Genomic DNA, 25504 nt, shown 5'->3' on the forward strand with positions numbered 1-25504 from the left:
GATGCGACGTGGGGCGCATGCGCGCTCGCCGTGGCCGGGGTCGATCTTCGGTGACGTCAGGGCGCCTCGCGGGCACCAGCCCCCAGCCCGGGCCCCCGACTCCCGCGCCGGCCGGGCGGGGGCGGGGCGTCGGGCCAGCTGAGCTATCCCGTCAGACCGCGCCAGTTTGAATGAAAGCTCCCTAAGATGGCGGCGGCCGGGGCCGAGGCGCGAGGAGGTGAGGGCTGGAGAGCGGCGTCCCTCACTATCCCCCGTTCTCCAGGCAAACTCCCGAGGCCCGGGAAGCGGGGCCGGGACCCGCGGACCCGCCAGAGCGCGACGCGGCGAGACGCCGCCTCCCGCTCTGCTGACACCTTGGCCCCCAAAGGCGCGCCGCGGGCTTCACCTATCCCCCGGCCCCTGACCCTTCTCGCGGCACGGCCCGCTCGCTCCCCGCAGTCTTCTGCGCCCCGCTTCCGCGGGGCCCGGCCCGCACGCCCTGCTCCGAGGTCGGCTGTCTCTCGCTCCGCGGACGTCCCGCGGACTCCGTGGCCCGACCCCCGCTGCCCGTTGGGCCCGAGGCCCCTCCCCGCCTGGTCGCCGTGTGGAGGTATTCGGGCGGCCGCCGCGGCTCCTGGTAATCCCTGGGGGAGGAGGGGGGCTCGAGGGCCTGTCGCACGCGTGTGGTTTACTCCTTTGTGGTGGTTTGGGCGGGACGTTGTGTGTTCCGGCTGGCCTTTTAACTGGGAAGCGGGAAGTGCCCGGTGGTGTAAACGTGACCTCGATAGCGGAGGAAAGAAAGAAATTGGGGCTGGAGTATAAACGCTAAGGAAATGAGGGAGAGTGCACCCCAGTTTGGACGCACTGGTAGGGTAGATTTCCTGTCGGAGAATAATATCCCAGCAAGTGGGTATTTGAAGACGTAGCCTCTGGCTTACGGTGATTGTTTTACCCACCGGGAACTTGCGTGTTATTTACGTGGACGCCAGAGAACTAGGTGCTGAGCCGCGCGCGCGCGTGTATGTGTGTGTGTCTGTGTGTGTGTGTGAGTGTGCGCGCGCGCGTGTCTGAAAGACGGGAATTTTCAAGACATTCTAGAATGTAGAGGTGTTTTCCAGCACTCCTCTCCACCTAGATTATCATGTCTTTATCCCCCCAACTTTTCTTCCACTAGGGATTAGTGTGAACCTAGTGTGAGGTTTTTGTAGTGGTAATGAAATGTTAAATCTTGCAAATGAATTATTTTCTACATTATTGTAGATAATAGAATTGTTACCAGGGATTTGCGGTTTTTTAGGTTCCAGGGTGTTGTTTGTTTGTTTCTCAAAAATAGCATTTCCGTCGAGAGTTGTCTTGAATCCTCAAGTTACTTAAACTAGATAAAAATGGTAGGAGCAACAGACGTACACACCTTGGGTCGATATCCAACAGGAACCTCCTTTGCACGTGATCAGCATAGTGAGGTTAACTTTACACAAAACACCCCGAAGTTTTTTAAATGGAAGACTTGTAAGTGGTCATTTGTGTTAAACCACTCTTGTACCCTCAAACCGCCACTCCGCAGCAAGCAGTCTCTCCGCCAATCTTGGGGGGGTGGGGGGGGGAGAAATACCTTTCATTTTCTCGGTCTCGAATTACGAACCTTTTGTAGGAAGCGGGGTGGTGGAAATCCTGCTTCAAGGTTTCTGACAATGAAGCCCCTGTGTGAGTTGGGGAGGGTGAGGGAAGGCTGTGGTGAGAGCAGCTGTGTTCTCTCTTCCTTGGAAATTACCTCAAAACAAAAGGTTATCACAACTACCTTGGAGAGCTACCAAAGAAAGCTTGAGTTTATTGATAGATTTTGTTTGGTTAATTCCGATTTACTCCAACCCTCACATTTTTCCAGTGAGTCTGAAATCCAGAAAGATGGGACCCTCGTGTGGCAGGGGCAGAGCACCCTTGATTGTTTCTAGTGCTTACCGTAACACTAGTCGTAAAACCAAGTTTATTATATATTTCTAAACATCCACTTGTGTTAACGTATTTTACATGCCGTATGGTAGCACACTGTTTACAGAAATTTCGGAGTAAAATCTTCTGCAGCACATTTAGTTACTGGCTTCTGTAAGGTTAATTATGAGTGTGTCTGATTTTCTTTAAGCTTGGTATATGGATTATGTAAATTGAATACACTGTTTTGTAAACCTTGGCTTTAAAAACAACACAGGAAATGAGTATTATGAAAATATATTCTCCATTATTTATTATAATTCTAGGGCTTATTTACCTTGATAATAATACACTACAGCAGAGGCAAAGTTATAAATGGAGTTAAAATTTCATGCAGCTTTCCAGAATGGGGAAAGTAGGACATGTGATATATGAGTATGTGACTATGGAACTATATTTCAATTAGATTTCAGTTCTTATTGTCCAGCTAAGGTAAAGGGGACTAGTTCTTTTTAACAACTTATAAGGCTGCTTTAAAATCTATTTAAGATATTTTTACTAACAATAAGTTTGTCTTAGGAATTTACATTTTGTTAAACCAGTAATTCTATGTAGAATATAATGGAAAAGTCAAAAACATTATCTCTGTTGTCCTTTGTATCTATATGTAATTTTAGGAAAGCTTACAGACTTGAAACTGTTCGGTCAGGTGGCTTAGTAGAAATGAATTGACATTAGTTAAGCATAGTAGAATAGAGATCCATGAGAAAATCCAAGAAGACCAATTTATCAAAAACAGTTCTTTAATGCTTAACTTTTCTGGAAGACACATAAATGGTTTCTTGTCATATGAATTTTTAGTCCTGTAAAATTGCCAGTTGAAGGGTGGGGATATGGAGGTCTTAAGTTTTTCCTTTTTTTTTTTTTTTTTTTTTTTTTGGTTTTAATTGAGTAGCTATTTCATTAGTAAAGAATTCTATTTTCTTATTGTAGCTTGGTGTGTGCCTTGCCTAGTTTCACTTGATACTCTTCAGGAATTATGTAGAAAAGAAAAACTCACATGTAAATCGATTGGAATCACCAAAAGGAATCTAAACAATTATGAGGTGGAATACTTGTGTGACTACAAGGTAGTAAAGGTAAGGCAAATATCTAGCCCCTTAAAAGAGACCTAATCAGACTTCAATTCAGTATTTCATATTTCTGTAACATAAAAAGACCTTAAAAGTAAGCAAAAGCTCTTCTTAATGTTAAAAATTCTAAGCCATAATAAATTTATATGTCCTATCATCTATATTGCCAAATAACATTGAGAGGATTTTGAAGCATTAAATGTTCTTGCATTAGAATATTTTAAGGTGCTTATATCATTCTACATCCAACTCTTGATTATCTCCGTGTGGATTACCAGAGCAAATGTTTTATCTCATATTGGCTTTTCCTGTCATTCATTTTGTTCCTGAATCATATTTCCCCACTATCACCTGAAATAAACAGAGAAATTCAAACCCAATTTTAGTGCTGTTGAATCTCCTCATGAAGCATCACCATCGTGTATGTCCTGTATTGTGTCAAACTCCAGATACTAGTGAGGCTCTGTGGTCTAATAGAATGGCCTGGAGTTCAAAGCCATTTCTAGTCTTCGATTGGTACCTTGTGGCTTCATCAAAGTCATTTCGCTTCTCTGGGCCTCACTTGATTCCTGTTTCTCTCAAATGACAGGGTTGTTTTCTTAAGAACCTTCTTCAGTCTAAACCTTACGATATATTTTTGAGTAATTCATTTTTCTCCAGAGTAGCCTGCTCCCTGTGTGGAACTCTTTTTTGGTCGTTTGTCAGTTCTTCCAGACAAATGAATTAGGACTCCTCCTCCTCCATCTTCCATACCGATTCAGTCATTAAATCTAGTTCTTCCTTTGCAACATCCGCCATCTTTTCATGTAACTGCCTTTCCCGCTCAGTGGGATTTTATGATCAGGCATTTCACCTATACTCTTGGCAACCTTCAGCCCAAAAACAGCCCAATCATCTTCCATCTCAGTGTTTAAATGGTGGTCTGACCAATCTACCCAAGAGTATCCTATAGTCACACATATTGGTGCCAGTAATGTCTGTTTCTAGTCTCACTCCGCTCCGTTCTACTAAAGCCTTTTGTCTGTTGCTTTCTTTTCCTTTTCTTGTCAGCAGTTTTTCCAACTTTTATTACTTTTCTGGACTTCTTACTCTATCCTTCACCTTCATATTCAGCCACAGACCTCTTCTACCTCAGTTAATCTTTCACTTCAGTGAAAAAAAGGATCCTGCAAGTATGAATTCTCAACTTAGCTTCACACAAGTTCTCTGTAACTTTGCTGTTACTGTTTTTCCTTTTTTAGTCCTTTCCATCCCCTTTAAAGGACTTTGCTTAATCTGTGATGTTTTTGTTTGTGTGTGTGTTTTTCTGCACCCCCTTCCCCCTTATTAAGCTCTTTTTCCACTGACCTCTCTCAATCAATAAAACCTATTCAGGTCTTCCCCAACCTCTCTTTGACCTCGTGTCCCTACTCACGCATTTCCTGTCTTTGCTTCTACCTCATTTTCCATTAACTTTTTTTTTTTTTTTTTTAATTTTTTTTCAACGTTTATTTATTTTTCGGACAGAGAGACACAGAGCATGAACGGGGGAGGGGCAGAGAGAGAGGGAGACACAGAATCGGAAACAGCCTCCAGGCTCTGAGCCATCAGCCCAGAGCCTGACGCGGGGCTCGAACTCCTGGACCGCAAGATCGTGACCTGGCTGATGTCGGACGCTTAACCGACTGCGCCACCCAGGCGCCCCTCCATTAACTTTTAAAAACAGCTTTGTTGAGATGTAATTCACAAAGCATACAATTCATTAATTTGAAGTATACAATTCATAGCTTTTAACACACTCTCAGAGTTCTTCTGAAGTTGACTTGTGGTGATGGTTACACATTCTCATTATCCTGAAAAGGAACTCCACTCTGCTCACTCATCACTCCCTAATCCTTCCCAGTCTCCTTACCCCACTAGCCCTAGCCCTAGCCCTAGCCCTAGGCAACCACTCATCTACTTTCTGTCTCTATAGATTCCCTGTTTGGGCAATTCATGTAAATAGAACATTACAATCTGTATGTGTTTCTTTGTAATTGGTTTCTTTAACTTAGCGAGCGTGGTGTTTTCAAGGTGGTGTTTTCAAGGTTCGTCTATGTTGTAGTATGTGTCAATACATCATTCCTTTTTATTGCCAAATATTCCACTATAGGACTATCACTTTTAATTTACCTATTGATCACTTAGACATTTTGGTTGTTTTTGTTTGGGGGTTATTATAAATAATGCTATTATGAACATGCATGTACAGGTTTTTGCGTGGATGTGTTTTCACTTCTCTTGATACATACCTAGGAGTTGAATTGTTGAGTCATATAGTTTCTCTGTGATTAACCATTTGAGGAACTGCCAACCTTTTCCAGAGGGACAGCACCATTTTACATCGAACTAGCAGTGTTACAAGTATTTGAATTTCTCTACCCCTCACCTGCACGTTTTATTATCTGACACTTTTGATTATTGCTATCCTAGTGGGAATGGAGTAGTACCTCCTTATGGTTTTGATTTGCATTTCTCTGATGGCTAATGATGCTGAACATCTTTTCATCTGCTTTTTAGTCATTTGTATATCTTTGGAGAACTGTCTATTCAGAGCCTTTGCCCATTTTTAAAAATTGGGTTGGCTTTTTTTTTTTTATTATTGAGTCGTAATAGTTCTTTATATATGCTAGATAGTCCCTCATGAGATACACAGTTTGTAAATATTTTCTCCTGGGAATTGTCTCTTCACTTCTCATTAACTAATTGCCAATATGAGCACCTCAAATCTTACTCTCCTTCATAGCAACATCTAACACTGTTGACCTTCCTTTCCTTCTTTGAAATTTTCTTGTCCATGGAGAGACTGCCTAGGTTCACACTCTGGCTCTACCATTTATTAGTTGAGTGACTTCTGGCAAATTTCTTAGCCTCCCTGTCTTTCCATTTCTTCACCTGTAAAATGAGGATAGTTATGGTACCCAACTCATAATGGCGGGGACCACCATAGGGTTAAATGAGTGGATGTAAGTATATCCTTACAACAGAGACTGACCTATGATGTTCATATTGAAGAAAGGTTTTCTGTCATTGTTGTTCACCTCTGTCTCCACCTATTTTTCTTACTACTCTTACGGAATCTCCTTGTTGTCTCTTGTCTGTCCTTTCTCGGAAATGTAGATAATCTCCATAGCTGTGTCCTTGGCCCTCTTCTCACCTTGAAGTGGCTCTTTAGATGCCCTCTTTCCCAGTGCTTTCTACTTCTATCTGTTTGATTCATGACTCCCAAATCTTTGTGAGGCATTGACCTCTTTATGGACTTCATTTCAAAGTAGACACTATACAGGTACCCAAATTCAGCATGTTTAAACTGTACCAATTTTCCTCCCTCAAATCTGTACCCTGAGCTAGGATTCCCTATCTAGATTAACAAAACCAGAATACTTCCAGTTACCTAACCTTGTAATTTTATACATTTTTAATTCCTCCCTCCTCCCTACCCACTCGTAGGTCATCAGATTATATTGTCTCTATTTGTCTTTTCTTGTTCATTCTTTTCCTGTTCAACTGTACTTTCACAAAGCTAGTTTCCTAGGGGTCTGTACTGAGATTGAAGGAACTACCATTATTCTTATACACGATTCTGAGTGTTGTTAGATTTTGGATAGTTTTTGCGCTTTGGTTTCTCCTTTGTCCTTCTCATCAATCCTTTTGGGTTTTTGTTTAGGAATAAGCAACCTTACTTGCACACTTAGGTCCTCACTATGCCACTTACATCCCTCATTTCTTCTCCTTTCTAGCACAAATTGTTTAATCTATAGGACAGTATTATTTCATCATACCTCTACCTTTTTTTTCTCTGTCTCCCCACTCCTGTTCAGGGCGAGTGAAAGATCTTATGACACTGTCCTTTTATTGTGTGTACCCCTCCATTTAGCTCATCAGAGACACTATTTCACTGCCATATTCCTCAAAGCCATTAACAGTTTTTCTAAAACACAGTTCTGGTTGCTTTAGGTAGGGCCTTGCTTTAGACCTTTTAATGACTTGTCTACCAATCTAAGACGAGACCCTTTGAACTAAGGTCCTTTATTATCTGGCCACCAACTACCTTTCCAGCCTCATCGCTTGTCACATATCATGCTTTCTATCCACACTGCAATACTCCTAAGCTCTTTGATTTAGCTAAGATTTACTGAGCACCTACTATGAGCTGGGCACTCTTCTAAGCATTGGGAACATAGCTTATATTCCAATTCGTTGAACACATTATGTACCCTTGTGCCCTTTTGCTGTTCTTGTCTTGTTCCCTCTTTAGAATACTATTGTTTCCCTCCTTGACAAAATTCTCTTTGGCCTACAAGGTTCAGCTGAAAGGTTACCACCTATTACTGAGCCTTCCCCCATATCCCTAAAATTAATTGCTTTATATTCAGGACTTAGAAAGCACTGTTCTTGTTATTAGTCTAGAACTTGACATATTTTATAGCTTGGTTTCATACCTTCTGTGCTAAATTGTCAACTATTTAGGGCCAGGACTATGTCTTACTGTAGTCTCTAGTACAAAGTGGGTATTAAGTTAGTGGCTAATGAATTTACCTGGCTTCTGCATTAGTGATTTCTCCACTCTTCACAGTCACCAATAGACTAGACCCTTTTAGCTTCATGCTCAGATTATAGCAGCAGTCTGTTGATTAATAGCTCCTATATCATCTTGCTGTAGTCTCAGTAAATATTTGAGTTTCTTCTGTGTGTGGATGCTATATTAGGCACTGGGAAAAATAAAAGATTAATCAGAAACTGTCTCTCATCTTGAACTCACAGCCTACTGGAAAGATTGAGAAGTAAACCATGGCAATATAGCATAATAAGTGCAGGGGGAGGCGCACCTGGGCTAGGCCACAGAAGGCTTCCCAGAAGGGATATCCCACTGAGGCCTGAAAAGACAGGTGCGGTAACTCACAGTTTTCGTACAGAGAATGGAGTGCTAGAATGTGGGATTGGGAAAGAATGAGATGAGTGAAGAACTTGCAGCATTCTACAGCAATGGGGAGTCATATGAAAGGTTTTAAAAAGAGGGATACAATCAGATACGTAATTCAGAGAACTTTGTGCAGTGAGGAATGTAGGAGGGGAATGACACACACAAACATTCTGAAAAGCTGCTACAGTAGTCTAGGCAAGAAATAGTGGTGCTTAAAGTAGTAATAATGGAGGTGAAGAGAAATAAGTAATTTTTTTTATTCTCATGGTTACAAAATGTACAAGTGTGGTTGAGTGGTCAGAGGATTGGGTAGGGATCCAGCAGTGTGGGATCACACATATTTCCCATATATGAAAACATGGGTTTCTGACTTGCGCTGGTGTAGATAATACTCCTCACCAAGACCCAGGAATATAGGAGGATTAGGATAGGAAGACTAGATTAGGTTGAGAACATTTAAGTGTAAGATGATCAATAGGTAGTTGGAAATGTGGCCCCAAGTCAGGAGTGAGAACTGGAAACATAGATCTTGAAGTAATTGGCAAAAAGATGGCATTTGAGGCTCCGGGAATGGGTATGGTTACCCACTAATTAACAGATATTTCTTGCCATCTCTCATGTTGTATGCTTGACACTAGGGATCTCAGCAATGAGTGACACAGAGGTATGATCCCTGGCACATGGAGTTTATCTTTTGGTGAGGGTAGAAAACCCTTAAATAAAATTGTACAGCATGCTTATAGTTGAGGTGAGTCCTAATGTAACGGAAGGGTCTAACTTATAGACAAACTAGGCAGCTGTCCCTGAGGAATGGTGTTTAAACTCAGTGCTAAAGGATGAAAAGATAAATAGGGGAGTCTTGAAGGAGAAGAGAGCCTGACTTCTTTAAGGAACAGAAAGTGTGAGTGGAATGTAGTCAGCAAGAGGGATCAAAAGAAGGCTAGAAGGATGGATAGGACCCAGAAAGCACAGATCCCTGCAGCCCAAGAAAAGAATTTGGACTCTAGGGCCTTAGGGAAACATTGAGTAGTTTTGAGCAGGGGAGTGACTTGATGCAGTGGGTATGTTGAAGATAGCATTCCGGCTTTTGTGCCATGAATGGTTTGAAAGTGGTTCGAGGGTATTACAGTAATTCACACAAAGAAAATGTGTGAAGAGGACAAGGATGGAGGAGTAGTTGGGGCGGAGTGGGGGGGGAGGGTCTCATGGGAAGAGCTATCAAAGAAACTGATACAAACTGGCAAGAAAGGTAGGAGGAAAACCGGAAGAATGAATCTTGAAGCCTAAGGGAGAGATAATGTCAGCAAAATAGAGAAGAGGCCAGTGGGTCAAAGAAGAACCGAGAAGTACCCACTGGACCGAGCAACGGAAGGGTCATTGATGCCTTCAGAGCAGTGTCTGTGCGTGGATAGAAGCCTAAATAGAATGAATTAAAGAATAAATTGGAGATGAGAAAGTAGAGTCAAGCAGTATGGACAACTCTTTAAAGAATTCTAGCTTTGAAGAAAGGGATAAAGTGCTATGTAGGTTTTAAGGGTGTTTATAATTTTGTTTTTTATTAAATCTCAACAGGTAATATATGCATGTGATTTTCAAAACTGAATGTTATAAAAGTTGGATGTTCTTATACTGAAAAGAAATCTTCCACTCTTGTCACCTTAGTTTCCCGTCCCTCAACTAGTAATTTATCACATCTTTTTTGAGATTCCTTACATATTCTAGCATTTGTATCTCAAAGGAGGTTTGGTTTCATTTTGCTTTTTCAAATGCAAAGGGAAGTTTAAAAAAATAAAAACTGCAGGAGGTTTAAATGCTGGTGAGAACAAGTAGAGAGGGAGAGACTGGAGAGGCGAGAGGTAGGGTAACTCATGGAGGAAGTGCATCTCCTCGTATCTGCATCTGCCTTTTCTCTAATGATGTGTCCAGGGGAGGGTGCAAATGAGAGAGTTTCTGTTTTCTCTCTGTATTAGGAACAGGGAGGTGTGTTGCTACTGAAAATAATGGGGTGGGGGGGTAGTGGGATAGTGACCTTGAAGAAGGTGGAGGAGTTCTGAAGTAGGCAGTTTGGGGAAACGGAATGAATGCTCACTGGAGGAACAACACAACAGATCTGTTACTGTTACGAGTTCATGTCAGGGTCCAATTCAGCATATAGTAATAATGCCATTTGCTGCCGCATGTTCTTGCCACGTTATCCTTTCATACAGAAAAAATTATGACAAAACTGAATACTCTTTGTTAACATCCTTAGCTCATCGGTGAAGAATTCACCACCCCCATGCACATTGGTAAGACTTCTCTCTCAGCAAGCATAGATTAAGAAGGAAATATTACCAAAGCTTTGACTTCATAAAGTATCCAGGTAGTTCTATGTCTAACGAACCATCACTACACTGCATGGCACATACTGACAGAATTTTCCACATTGAGCATTAAATTAATATTCCTAAAGGACTGATTCACTTAGAGTGGTGTGTGAAGAGCGGGAATAACATAGAAATCATTTGACTAAAACCCATATTTTGGAGATCAGGAAAACAAAGCTCCAGGAAAGGACTTTTCCAGGGTTGTGTTGCTCAGTTGTGTCCATCTTCGACCACTAACCCAGGTCTGAGAATTGCTACTTGGTCAGTTACTGGTATGAAAAGCCACTGAGTTTCCATGGACCACTAGTGTTTTCATAATTAGACTCAGGCTATTCTACCACTAACATTGAATATGATGATTCCAAAACTTGCAGAAGAAAGTAGCTAATGGGAGGATAGCTTTTGTTTTTTGTCCTCCAATATATACATTTGAAAAACAACCCAGATTAAATTTAGTAGCTTTTATTTCTTTTAAAGATTCATATATAGTTACTGTTGTGATTTTTTTTTAATTGCATACATGTTGATAGTCCTACTTTTTGTTATGCATTCAGAAACGTTTAATAGAGCTTAAGATACAGCAAGCAATTGTGCTTGGTTCTGTGGCTACGAAGAATATTTCATCCCTCATGGTTTCTGGTTAAGATTAGAAATGGAAACATAAGGAGATTGGCAGTGATCAGTTCTTGGGCAAGAGAGGAAGGAAAGACTTCATGGGCAGGGACAGGGGGACATTTGAGCTGACTTCTAAAGATGAGTAGATTTTTCTACACATAAAAAATGAAACCAACATACGCTCATTATGGAAATGGAAGAGGTCATTGTAATCAGAACTTTGTGAACAAAGCAGAAAGGGGTGAAGAGGACTGGCATTTTCGAGTACTAGCTGGAGTTAGTATGGCTAGAGGGTGGTATGTAAATGGGGTTATAATGGAAGACTGTCAGAGAGATATCAGGGACTCAGTCAAGAATGATTTCTTTGCTATAACTTCATTCTTTAGGCAGTGGAGGAGCAGTTAAAATTTTTAAGGAAGAAAGTAACAGAATGACTGGTACTGTGGATTTCTTATTTTTGTAAGAAAACTTCAGTAATGATAAATTGGGATGTTGTCAGTCTGGAGGCAGAGAAACCAGTTAGGAGATTAATGTAATAATCCCAGCAAGAATTGAAGACCTTAAGTAACTAGAGCTATGGTAAAGAGATGGACAGGAACAAGTATCTGAAGAAACTTGATGATGGATTGAGAACAATCTAGATTGAGCTCCTAGTTTGCAACTCATGTGACTGGGTAGATGATAAGATTACCCTTGATGAGGAAAAGAAAAAAATCCATTTTGAAAGAACAGTGGTGGGTTCCATGGAAATAGAGGGATTTAAGAAGCTGTTGGGCATCCAGTAGGCTATTGGATATATGGAGGTGCAGGAAAAATTTTGGGAGTTATTAGCATGTAATTAAAACTGTTGGAGTGATGAGGTTGCCCAGAGAGCATTTAGAGCAAGGATTCTTAACTTTAAATCTGGAATCCACATATCCTCAATTATCCAAAATATTGCATATGTGACTTTGTTAGGGGAAGGTCCATCGCTTTCTTCAGATTTTCAAAAGGGACAAACGCTTACTTGGTGTGAAAAGGGGCCAAGGACAGAGCCTCAAGTATCTGCACTAAGTGATGGGCGGGGACAATAGTCTCAGCAGAGAAGGCTGAAAAGGAACAATAGCGAAGAGAGAAATGTGGTATCAAAGCCTAAGTCAAGTAACATGAGGGCTTGTAGAGTCTTTGGCTTGGCAATGAGAAGACTGATAAATTGTTCCTAATAAACACGATGGAAACCAAATGTATTTGTATGTAATGAAACTCCCCACAGAAACACCATGTTTTCTAAGAATTGTAAAAACTATTGGCCTACAAAAAAAGTTCAAATGCCTCCATCAAATATTCAAGGCTAAGATTTGTTCTCACCTTGCCATTACAGTTTAATCTCTCACTTCAATATTCTGAACTTTAAAGCTAGCCAAATCCATCTCTTCACTGCTTTCTGAATACTTCATACAGATCTTAGCTCCTAGTTTGCTGGTGGTTTTCATCCTGCCTGCCCTGTTCCCTACCCAACAAATCCTATCAGTCTTTCACAGTTTAGTTCTGTTTGCTCTGTGCTCTTTTCTGACTATATTGATTTCCCTCTCTGTATTCTAGTGGTAATTATTGTCTTGTTTTGGCATTTAAAATTGTACTGCCTTGCATTGCTACTTACTTGACATATTACTGCCTTCTTTTCCCAGTGAGCTTTTACTCCTAAAGGCTAGCACTACCTTACGTCTCATCATACCCCCTGGTGGCTGAACTTGCACATACTTATTTTAAATACTAAGATACTTGAATGAATTTAACCTATGCCAAACATAGTGGGGGAAAATGTCTTTAAGAAAAAATTCATATGATGCATTCTAAATTATACAGGAGTGATTTATGTATCATTTTTACAACTGTACTCCATTTCTATGGGTAATCAAGAGTTGATTGCGTGTCAGAATAAGATACTGATACAATATATGAGGCTTAATGAACTTTTGGGCTTTTATTTGGAACTTAAGCATATTGAATTAAATTTGTTAAGCCATACATACTAATTTTTCTGTGTAAAATTTATCAGTTCTTCAAAACAAATATCTTTTTTGGATTGCAAAGTAAAATATACTTACTAAAATAAGTATGAAGTAGAAATAAAATATCACTAATATTTCTCTACTATTTTGCCAAAGGCACTTTTGTTTTATAAATATCTTTACCATCTATAAATTAAGTAAGTATCAATGTGATTAACATGCAAAACTTAATCACTAACAATGCATCTGGCTCATTATTAAACAATACAATATGTTAATTTGGAGCCCACTTCAGTGGCATGGTGTTACTAGTTTTGCTGAATGATAATTGAGCTTAATCATCTGATTTGAAGCCAGTATTTCTGTTTCTTTCATCATTTGCTGACAACTTCCAGGGTTATTGTAGGAAAAAGTGTAGTGGAAAAAAAAAGAGGACCAGAGTTGCATTGCTTTATTCTGGAGTCAGAAAAATTAAAAGCTTTCCTAATTAATAAGGAAAATAGATATACGTTAGCTACTGCCACATGGATCCCATCATTGTCGAGCGGATATCTGCCAACATAAATCCTAAATTGTAAAAGTTACCTGGCAGGAGGGAGAAATCTGTGTTACACTTTGCCAGTTCGACTAACACTTAAATATATGTCTAAGCTTTTCTTTTTTTCCCTGAAATCACAATATGTATTTCCATGAAAGTACAGTTTTTGTGCATATCCTCACACTTTAACCACATTTTTTAAACAGGTAAAGCATATTTTGACCATTTTCATAAGAAGGAAAGTTCTTTTAATTCACCAGCAGTATTGCTTACCGAGTAGAATGTAATAAAACATTGAAACGACTCAATGGGGAGAAAATTTGCTTATTCCCTGGCTAAGCGACTTGCTTCTGCAAAGCTGCCTCAGTGGTCCTCACCCCAGTTTGTGCCTCTGCAACATTTCCTAGGCCATCCAGGTTATTTGGCATTAATAAATTATGGATAGTAAAACAAGGTGTCATATGCACCCTTTTATAGTAAAAACTTTGTTAAAAATTTCAAGGAAGGGGCGCCTGGGTGGCGCAGTCGGTTAAGCGTCCGACTTCAGCCAGGTCACGATCCCGCGGTCCGTGAGTTCAAGCCCCGCGTCGGGCTCTGGGCTGATGGCTCAGAGCCTGGAGCCTGTTTCCGATTCTGTGTCTCCCTCTCTCTCTGCCCCTTCCCCGTTCATGCTCTGTCTCTCTCTGTCCCAAAAATAAATAAACGTTGAAAAAAAAATTTTTTTTCAAGGAAAAGCAAATTTAATCCATATCGATGATTTAAAATAACTAAAAACTGGAGAATACAATTTAATCACTTTCATATTTTAGAGTGTGGACAATTCCAGAGGACAAAGAAAAAATTGAAGGACTTTAGAATTTTTTGTTTTATTTTTGAGAGAGAGTGTGAGAGAGCACAGGTGGGGGAAGGGCAGAGGGAGAGAGAATCTTCAGCAGGCTCTGCTTTCAGCTTGTAGCCAGACACGGGGCTCAGTCTCACAACCCTGGGATCATGACCTGAGCCGAAATCAAGAGTCAGATGTTTAACCCACTGAGACACCCAGGTGCCCCTCGAAGTTTTTTTTATTATGCACATTTGACTACCTTTTTTAAGAGAAACTTAACATGGCATTCCCCAATTTTAAGGAAAGAAAACAGAGTCAAGTCACTGGGGTAAGAAGGCAAAATTCTAGGTACCATGGTGGCCACAACAGCAGTCTGAGGGATAAATCAAAATATTTGATCTTTGGTGGCTTCAGTGCCTGCTTCCTAATCCATTCATGGGTGAGTCTAAATAAGGTGAGAATTCTCTGGAATCGTGATGTCTAATAAAAACAATGTAAGCTACATATATGTCATTTTAAATTTTTTAGTAACCATATTAAACAAGTAAAATGAAACAAGTGAGATTGCACACCTGGCTGGCTCAGGCAGTAGAGCATGGGACTCTGGATATCAAGATTGTGAGTTTGAGCCCCACATTGGGCATAGATTACTATAAATAAATGAGCAAATAAATAAATCTTTAAAAAATAATATATTTAGTAAAACCAAAATATTTCAATATGTAATCAATATGTGTCATATGTGAAGAAATATTTTACTTTTTTGTGTATGTGTTTGATATTTGTAATTCAGTATGTACTACACACTTAAAGCACATCTCAGTTTGGGCCCACCACATTTCAGGTGCTCGATAGCTACATGCAGCTAGGAATAACTATACTGGACGTTATGTCCCTAGAACATCGAAGGGATGTGTGCCCATGATACTGAGAAATAGTGTTTGCCTTCTGTCAGTGTAAAATACTAAAATTACCTACCTCAGGGGATGCTTACATCAGTGCTGGCCAAGTAAAGCGCTAACCTAGGTCATAAATTGTTAGTTTGAAGACTCCCTGTTTCTATGATTAAGATAAAATACTTTTTTTTGTTTAACAGTCACTGTTTGGTAAAATATGAGTTTCAGTACTTTTGTCTTCAGGTGCAATTCTTTTACCTATGCTCAAACATACTGTGCTACAACTAAATTCTGTATATATTTTATGTAATGCAAAGAAAAAATGGTTTTATATTTTTTTATGTTTTGTAGTTCATCTAGAAACCTCTGGCTCTTAATATATTCTGAACTTTATTTAGAGTGATAACAGCTGCCTTAACTCTTTAAGATAGTGAATTATTTTAATGGGGACTGTCATCTAATTTCAATTTTCTTTTATATTTTAAGGATATGGAATATTATCTTGTAAAATGGAAAGGATGGCCAGATTCTACAAATACTTGGGAACCTTTGCAAAATCTCAAGTGCCCATTACTCCTCCAGCAGTTTTCTAATGACAAGCATAATTATTTATCTCAGGTAAAGAAAGGCAAAGCAATAAAAGACAATAACAAAGCTTTGAAACCTGCCATTGCCGAGTACATTGTAAAGAAGGCTAAACAGAGGCTAGCTCTGCAGAGATGGCAAGACGAACTCAACAGAAGAAAGAATCATAAAGGAATGATATTTGTTGAAAATACTGTTGACTTAGAGGGCCCACCTTCAGACTTCTACTACATTAATGAATACAAACCAGCTCCTGGAATCAGCTTAGTCAATGAAGCTACCTTTGGTTGTTCGTGTACAGATTGCTTCTTTGAGAAATGTTGTCCTGCTGAAGCTGGAGTTCTTTTGGCTTATAATAAAAACCAACAAATTAAAATCCCACCTGGTACCCCCATTTATGAATGCAACTCGAGGTGTCAGTGTGGACCCGATTGTCCCAATAGGATTGTACAAAAAGGCACCCAGTATTCACTTTGCATCTTTCGAACTAGCAATGGCTGTGGCTGGGGTGTAAAAACCCTTGTGAAGATTAAAAGAATGAGTTTTGTCATGGAATATGTTGGGGAGGTATGTTCAACATATAACAAATAATGTGTGTGAGAGGTTTATGCTTTTTGAAAAGTTAACATTGTACAGCAGTAACAGATATTGGTACATATTTTTATTATCGTTTGCAAGTATGTAGAAATTTCTGGCTTGGGAAAAAGGTTTCACGGGCATAGTTAGAAATATAAACTTGTATATGAACAAAAAAATACATATAATTATAAATGAAATAGTCCTGTTTTCAACAAACACCCATTTATAGTCATTGAAACTGGCATTTGTAAAATATGGCAGCTATTATGACGTAAACGTTCTTTTTTGTTAATTTTTATTTAATGTGTTTTTTTACCTTACATTCAGGTTAGTTAGCATATAGTGCAACAGTGATTTCAGGAATAGATTCCTTAATGCCCCTTACCCCTTTAGTCCATCCACCCTCTCGACACCCCTCCAGTAACCCTCTGTTTGTTCTCCATATTTAAGAGTCTCATGTTTTTGTCCCCTGCCCTGTCCCCTGCCATTTTTGCTTCCCTTCCTCATGTGAGTGAAGAATGACATAAAAGTTCTAAGAAGAAAATCAGATCTAAACGCATGCTGACTTTGGAACCTTTAGATTGTAATTCATCCATTTGATTAAATATGGTTAACTGTAGTTGGCAGAACTCAATTACTGTATCAACATGAGAAGTACTATAGAGTAGGCATACTTTCTGAGCAAGTGTTAGAAAATACAATACATAAAACCATTTATTGCATCCATGAAAAAATCCAAATTCTTTGTAGCTCAGCTGGAGACTGTCTCTAAATTACCATTGACTGTGCAAATTTATGTATTTATTTATTTTTTAACTTTTATTTTATTTTTTTTTTAATTTTTTTTTCAACGTTTATTTATTTTTGGGACAGAGAGAGACACAGCATGAACGGGGGAGGGGCAGAGAGAGAGGGAGACACAGAATCGGAAACAGGCTCCAGGCTCTGAGCCATCATGAGCCCAGAGTCTGACGCGGGGCTCGAACTCACGGACCGCGAGATCGTGACCTGGCTGAAGTCGGACACTTAACCGACTGCGCCACCCAGGCGCCCCTTAACTTTTATTTTTTAGAGAGTGCAAGTGAGGGGGAGAGAGAGAGAAACCAAACAGGCTCCACGCTCAGAGCAGAGTCCGACGTGGGGCTCGATCCCACAACCCTGAGATTATGACCCGAGCTGAAATCAGGATGCTCAACTGAATGAGCGACACATTCGCCCCCAAGCAAATTTATTTTTGTACATATAATGTATATATACAAAAAATAGTATTTACCATGTACCACATACTATTCTAAGCACCTTATGTGCTAACTCATTAATCCTTGAGTAACTCTGAGGTAGCAGTGTTAGGTCCATTCTTTATCATTGAGGAAACAGGCACAGAAAAATTCATCAAGGTCCCATTGTAGTGAAGAAGAGCCAGGATTCAAAACCAAGGCTCCAAAATGAGTGCACTTTGCTGCTGTACTACACTTCCTCAAACTGAGTGGTATATTAATCTGTGACTAGGAAAATACAAGTGTGACCGCATATCTTGGGCTGTCAAATCTAACATTTTAGAAGTTATGTGGAGGGCGCCTGGGTGGCTCAGTCGGTTAAGCATCTATCTCACTTGGGCTCAGGTCGTAATCTCGCAGTTCTTGGGTTCAAGCCCCTTGTTGGGCTCTGTGCTGATAGCCTGGATCCTGCTTCAGATTCTTTGTCTCCCTCTCTCTGTCTCTCCCTTACCCCTGCTTGTGCTCTGTCTCTCTCTCAAAAAATGAATAAACATTTTGAAAAATGCAAAAGTTCTATGGAATTAGGCCACATATAATTATCTATTCATCTAAAATTCTGAGATGAAATTGGAGCTCCGTTTTGATCCTTAAATTTTTAGACAATAGCAGATTATTATAAATCACTGTTCAGGATACTAGATCTTGTATGATCAAACTCTTCTCTGTTTTGACTTACTGAATGCAGTAGTTATTTATATCTGGTTGACACCATGAATTGCTTTAGACATTTTTGGTTTCTTAAGCTGAGCATCTGGTAAAGCTGTGTTCTTAGAACTGCAGAGGATGGTTTTGATCCACAGAATTTCATGAAAACAACCTGGTCTGCAAAGCTAAACTTTGCATACAATTGACTGCAAATTTAACGTACCTTCTTTCCTGTGTTTGTAACAAATTTCCACCTTGTAACTAACTGCATAGATGAGTTACAGGAAAAATAAGTTTTTAGAGCATTTTTACTGTAAATTTCTTCCTTTACATTCCAGGTAGGTCCTATAGAAAGCTATATTTGGGTAGCTTTTTGAACATGTGAATAAATGAGAATAAACGTAGTACTGTCTCCCCTTGTTGATTGTGGGCTGTCCTGATTCCTAAGCAGCCATGATTGTCCTGCACTCGTATCTCCCCTTAGCTTCCCATGTCTTTGCTTCTGTGTGTAGTTTGTGTGAATGTTTTGATGACACATTGACTTGTTACTTTTTAAACCTCTGGAGGCACTAAAACAATAATAATAGTTTTATGGATGAGTGTTTCTTTAGTTCAACAATAGCTATATAATATACTATAGTTTTTTCTTTTTAGGTAATCACCAGTGAAGAAGCTGAAAGACGGGGGCAGTTATATGACAACAAAGGAATCACATATCTCTTTGATCTGGATTATGAATCTGATGAATTCACAGTGGATGCAGCCCGATATGGAAATGTCTCTCATTTTGTGAATCACAGTGTAAGTGTGATTACACTGTTTTTAATGATTTTCCATAGTTGAGGAATAATTATCTTTAAATGACTTAGCCTTTTAATATTTCCAAAGTATTGTAATACAGAGACCTCTTTGGTTAGATTATTGTATTATTGCCATATTAGGAAAATCCATTGAGGTGCCTACCAAATACCATGCATTTTGCAAGTTTTTACATACGTTCATTTAATCTTTCCAGAACTCTTTAGGTATTATCTTCTTGTAGAAGAGGAATTAAGAGGTAGCAAGGTTAAGAATTACATACAACTGTAGAGGTTTCTTACAGAAGTTAACAGCTGAATTTTAGGATATGCAGCTAAACATAGCTATATTTTCTTAAAATGTAAATATGTTAACATATTTACAGAATTTAAGAATTCATAGAGTATTGAAGTATTGAGGGCCATTTTCCTAAATTACAATTGTAAATTAAAATTCTAAAATACAATTCTAAATTGTACTCTAAATACAATAGTATTAGGCTTGTGAGATTGATGTTTCCTCCATCTTATAGATTACAAGGAAAATGTGTCTCCAGAGAGTATTATATACCTGACCATATAAGGAAGTGTAGACTATGCTAAGCTTTTGATGGGTTTTATTCCAAGAAACTAGTTTATGTTGAGTAGTGAAATGTCAGAGACCTTCTGACTCGTTAGTTTTCTGATTTAAACTTTTACTTTAATTTTTTTCTTAGTGATAAATTTGAAATACTCTCAAAATAGATGTATTCTATTCAAGGGCACTTAAAACAATGATTTTGGTTTCTTAGCTCTTTCTTCTTGCATAGTCCAGAACTTAATGTAGAAATCTCAAAATATTAAAACCAATCAGAAGTTACGGCAATGAAACCTCCATGCGGTATGAAATTTGAGTTGTATAATGCTAATTTGATTTTTTTAAATACAGTTTTTCTCTTTCTTTATGCCTTACTGAACTATGTACAGGTGAAATGATAATGTTATATAAAACTTGCATTATAATTCTCCAGAAAAATTAAAAAGTTGAGATAGATGAAATGGGATTGGTGAAAATGTTAATTGTTGAACTGCAGGGTAAATGTATGTGGATTTATTATTTTTTCTAGTGTTAATGTATGTCTGAGATTTTCTGTAAAGGAAAATAGTATTTTTAAATTTGAATGCCTCAGAGACCTGTAAACAGTAAACAACTTAATTTCCAATGAAACTTAAAAAATAATAGTTTGGGGAATTAAATATTTCATATGGCATGTAGAAGAGCCTGTCCATTACATTTTTACTTAAATGGGTTCTAATGTTCCTTTTTAGTGCGACCCAAATCTTCAGGTGTTTAATGTTTTCATTGATAATCTCGACACCCGTCTTCCCCGAATAGCATTGTTTTCCACAAGAACCATAAATGCTGGAGAAGAGCTCACTTTTGATTATCAAATGAAAGGTACGGTTTTCAAGTAAGGTTTGACTGATTTCAGTTATTTGCATATGAAGACTGTAATCAGAGTAGGAAGAGACCTTAGATCATCTGAACCAAACAATATTAAAGAAGAAAAAAAATGAGGCTATAAGAGTTGGTCTTTTTACTCAAGGTCACAAAGCTACTCTGCCAGAGGTAAAACTAAAATCTGCCTGACCTTGAGCTGAGTAATGCTCTTTTCTCAGCATCACGCTGTCACCTGCTTTTTTTCATAATTTCCATTATCAAAGTTTGTTCTGCATCTTTTCTCAATACTACTTGTATTTTAAAATTGTAAGGCATACATTCCTGAAAATTTACCAAGAGATGTATATTCAGGGCGCCTGGGTGGCTCTTTTAAGTGTCCAGCTTGCTTAGGTCATGATCTCACGGTTTGTGGGTTCAAGCCCCGCTTCGGGCTCTGTGCTGACTGCTCAGAGCCTGGAGCCTGCTTCAGATTCTGTGTCTTCCTCTCTCTCTGCCCTTCCCCCGCTCACACTCTGTCTCTAAAAAATAAATAAACATTAAAAAATTTAAAGAGATGTATATTCAGAGGATTGAAAATATTTAAATCACATCTGAACTTATTCCATTCCTACTTGGATTTGGTTTTTTTAAAAAAACACATCAATTTTATTTGCTTTGTTGGGACCATATGTTTTTTTCTTTCCTTTGTTTTTCTAAGTGTTAATTATAGTTTGTTACTATTTGGCCTGACTTTATGGCCCTTAAATAATGTATGAAATTGAATGTGTATCTGATTTTCCCACTAAGTTTCATCATTTCGCAAAGCTGTTCTTGGAAGTATGGCTAATAGCATATGCTTTTATCTCTTACTAGCTCCACACCATCCTTTCAAGATAATTCATAATTTGTCTCTGAACATTCACATTGATTTAAAACTAATAAGAGATTTGAACTTCATTCTGAATGGTCTTAACTTTTTCTTGTGTATTTCTTTTTCTGTGTACTCAGGTTCTGGAGATGTATCTTCAGATTCTGTTGACCACAGCCCAGCCAAAAAGAGGGTCAGAACTGTGTGCAAGTGTGGAGCTGTGACTTGCAGAGGTTACCTCAACTGAATTTTCAGGAAACAGCTGATGATTGTAGTTTGTTTTTTTCTAATGTTAACCTTTAAAAAAAGTATTTGGGACTCTTTTCATATTATCAGGATTATATGCTATGTTAATTTACAATTCATGTTTCAAACTATTGGCCAAATGCATTACTGATGCTTCTGAAGAGAACACAGGGTCACAGAGACTAATTTAAAATACACGTATTTAGTGATTAGACACCAAACATGAAAGGAAAACTGACAGATCAGCATATACATACATAAGAAGTCTGTGTGAATAGAGAAATGCCTCCTTCAGTGTTTAAGCGTTAAACTGATAACGTAACCATCACTAAGATCAAATATTCAACCTGCCATACACCTTGAATTTAGAGAAAGACTTAATTTGGGCAAATACATACAAGTGCTATTTTTGTTATGTTGTCATTCCCGTTAATTACTCACTGTACTTGTATTTAAGAAAAATAGGTGATACAGAATTACACTCTATTTTCTACTTTCATTAAAATACTGGGATCTTAATGATACAGAAATTTAAGGTCTAAAATTCAATGTAAACAGGTTTAATTACAGCTTGATTTCATATTTTGAAGCAATCCAGACTGTTATGAGGCATGTATGTCTGAATCAGTAATTCTTAAAAGATTTTTAACCTTGTAAAAGAATAATTTCCAAAAAGCTCTAAAATTCTGGAACGGATGGCCATTATGCTGCTTTGAAAGGGTGGGGCACTGGGACCGGGAGGGTTTCTTGGAAGTGGGGAAATGGAGCACTTTCAGGGCCCCTCTTAATAACACAAATTAAGAGATCCATGTTGCATACCTGGTCTAAACAGAAACAGCAAAACAAGATACTCCTGAGTGCATCTGCACCTAACAGTGTTTCATACAATACACGAATATTACATCTTCTGAATTTCAGGCGGTTTTAACATTTCCACCAAATTTAATTATTTTTATATTCCCCGCAAGCTCTTCTTGAAATAATCTATATTTTGAACTGATACTTATTTTTTATACATGAATTTTTTTTAATGTGATAAAGCTAAACTTGGCTTGGCCAAAGTGTGTATCTGAATTATGAGAACATTTTTACTTGAACCATGAACACTGAAATGGAATACAGTTGTTTGGTTTTTGTTTCTGTTTTTCTGCATAGTAAAACCTCAGTTGGGAACAACTATGTTTTCATCTCTGTGATTTTGGGATTTGTAATCATGGTGTCCAACATGAAGGTAAATGCAGCAAGTAAATCTAGCTTTCAGTATTCCTAATTAAATTTTACCTAAGCTGATTGCCCCATTGCTTTACTGACCTAAAATAAGTTTGAGTAAAATTGCACTAATGGCAAGAATCCAGCACTTCAAATACCTTCTTAATCCTTAACCTCTTTTTTGGGAGAAGCTACACTTTATTATGCATTATATTGCTACCACATGATTTGCTCTTTCATAATATGGGATAAATTCTTTACACGTTTGGAGTCTCACAGCGTATTAACCAAAATCTGCAGAAGGTGTCATGGAAAAATACATTTCTTAGTGCCGTTTCTTATGTTTTCTTTATGAGGAAATAGTCACATGGTGTCAGTGGTGAGAAAGCATCACAGATTTACAGGTACTCCCAATGGCCAAGCTTACTTTGAATTCTGATTCTCACAGGTTTAAAAAAATGTAACTAATATTCTTAAAAAGTTAATGTTTTACTGTCCAGTTTTTTGATCTTGTCTTTTTGTGGTAAAAAAAATGTAAAACAGGACAGCAAAGGGAAGAATGGCTATTTTCACAAAACTTGTTTTGTACTGTCCTTAGTAATAGACATTTAATGGGTCTTTGAGATTTTAGTTACCTGTGTTACCCTTGTTTGGTTACAAAGCTGAACTTAATCAGTAAAATGGAAACTCTCTACATGAGGCTGTTAGGAGCTTTTAACCATTTTAAGTCAACATTTAGCTTCTTTGGTTTCTCAAGCTGTCAGAATTTGTTCTCTCAATATGAAGCCTATGTTCAACGGCCATGTTTACATGAAGTTTAAACCGTAAGTTAATCTACTCTGCAAGTTGTATTAATACCATTGTTTTCAAGATCTACTTGAGGATCGTGATACAGTTGTAATCTCAGGGTTTTTTCCCCCATATGTGCAAAATCTAGACTGCACTTTTTTTTTTTTTTTACAGTTCAATTTTCTTTAGCAAAATAAATTTAGTTTGGCATTTGATTTTCTATTTATGGTGGTTTAGCTTTGTTATTGAATATTTTATTTTCCTTACCAGTAAGCTACAAAAGGGGCAAAAAGATAACCAATGTATTCCTGACTACTTGCTTTTGAGATTAACCAAAGGTTGTTATACCATCACTTTAAATGTTATTTGCCTTTTAAGAAAGTTTATCATTGTCATGGTTGGTCCATTTGAATATTAAAGAATTTTACATAGCATAATGTGGATGGATACTTCTAAAATATTTTGAGCATTATGAGTCACCAGGTTACTTAAACACATTATGCTAAATAAGTAAACACTGCCTGGAACCACAGGGGAATGTTAGACTTAAAGCTCCTATTCTTGGAGCAAGTCTCAGGCCCTTTATCTGCGTTCCTGTGCATCTCATAAACCCATGAGGCCGGTGCTGCCAGCCCTACCAGCAAAGGGAAGGGGTCAGGACTGGTTAGGTAACATGAACATACCCAAGATCACGTGGCTCGGGGGCAGTAAACCACCTATTTATACTGGACTCTATTTCGTACTGCTAGTTTAAACAAACTGTAAGTCTTGGATTCCTCTCTCAGGCAAATGTGGCTAGCCACTGAATTTCTTCTGTCATGTATCTTGGCATTTTGAAACTTGTTTTCACTTTTTCCTTTATACTTTACAGTTCTTAGAGTAAAAATCGAGTAGCCACTATAATTAATCCTACCCCTACCTGTGCTCCTTTTGAGAGGCATTATTGCATAGTGGCTAAGAGCATGGACTCTCGAGCTTGAATTGCCTGTATTTTCAGTCCTGACTTCACTCCTTCTCAGCTATGTGAACTAACCTCTCTGTGCCTCAGCCTCCTCATTTGTGAGTGGGAAGAATAAACTTAACCTGCCTCAAAAGGTGGTGATGAGCATTGAAGGAGTTCATATCCAGTGTGTAAAAGAACTATCATCACAGAGTAAGCACCACATGTAAGTATCTGCTGTAATTCTGTACTGTAAACCTGTACTTTTGTAGTCTTTGGTGATCCCTGCAAGTTTTTTTTTTTTTAATCAAAAGTGTTCTAGTGCTCTTAGCCCTTAAATTCATTCACCTGACATTTATTGTGCCAGGTTCTCATAAAACAAAATATGGCAGTATGTAATATTAAATGGATGATGTGATTATACAGTGCTAATATATTCAGAAGGATGTTTACAGGCATGTATTGAGTCCCCACCTTGGATTATAAGCTATACTATTAAGATGAGGTCTTTAGTGTCAGCGAAATTAGTTGTATTTGATTACATGACTTACTAATGAAGTGTAACTAATTTTTAGAACTACAGATTAAAAATGAAGTCTCTGGGCTTGTGTATTAGGCCTATTGTAGTTACGACTGGAAACTCAGTGATCTGTAATCTCTACTGGTCTCTTTAGTGATTTTATATTCACTTTGCTTTCAGGCTGTAGAACTCGTAGGAGAGACGGGTAAAATGGGATAACTGTATTTCAACCCCAGTCACAGTCTGGAGAATACTTAATCAAAAACTGGGAGTATCTGTGGCGTTAGAAAGAAGGGGTCAGTGCAGCAGGGTGATAATGCATATCATTGTTGGTTTAATTGACCTGCAAATTGATTTAGAGACTCCAACTTAAATTTGTTTTAAGGAAAATCTGTGCCTTTGCTTCCTTAATCTATA

The 25504-nt window shown here is 38.4% G+C and overlaps 1 protein-coding gene across 7 annotated transcripts; it reads left to right on the forward strand.

Annotated features, from left to right (window-relative positions):
* The first annotated feature begins 9 nt into the window (after nt 1–9).
* On the forward strand, nt 10–25465 carry SUV39H2 (SUV39H2 histone lysine methyltransferase). Of its 7 annotated transcripts, none has more exons than XM_047866559.1 (6): nt 10–217; nt 2902–3047; nt 15699–15830; nt 18953–19099; nt 20404–20533; nt 21524–25465. In XM_047866559.1, the coding sequence occupies exons 1-6, from the start codon at nt 187–189 to the stop codon at nt 21628–21630; spliced, it is 693 nt and encodes a 230-aa protein (XP_047722515.1). In that variant the 5' UTR covers nt 10–186; the 3' UTR covers nt 21631–25465. The 7 variants fall into 7 exon arrangements, with proteins under 7 accessions (XP_047722515.1, XP_047722509.1, XP_047722510.1 ...); XM_047866553.1 differs by having other exon boundaries at nt 11–217; nt 15699–16364; nt 21524–25464; XM_047866556.1 differs by lacking the exon at nt 10–217 and adding an exon at nt 232–616 and having other exon boundaries at nt 15699–16364; nt 21524–25464.
* The last annotated feature ends 39 nt before the right edge of the window (nt 25466–25504 follow it).

The sequence above is a fragment of the Prionailurus viverrinus genome, chromosome B4 (assembly GCF_022837055.1).
Source record: "Prionailurus viverrinus isolate Anna chromosome B4, UM_Priviv_1.0, whole genome shotgun sequence".
NCBI lineage: Eukaryota > Metazoa > Chordata > Mammalia > Carnivora > Felidae > Prionailurus > Prionailurus viverrinus.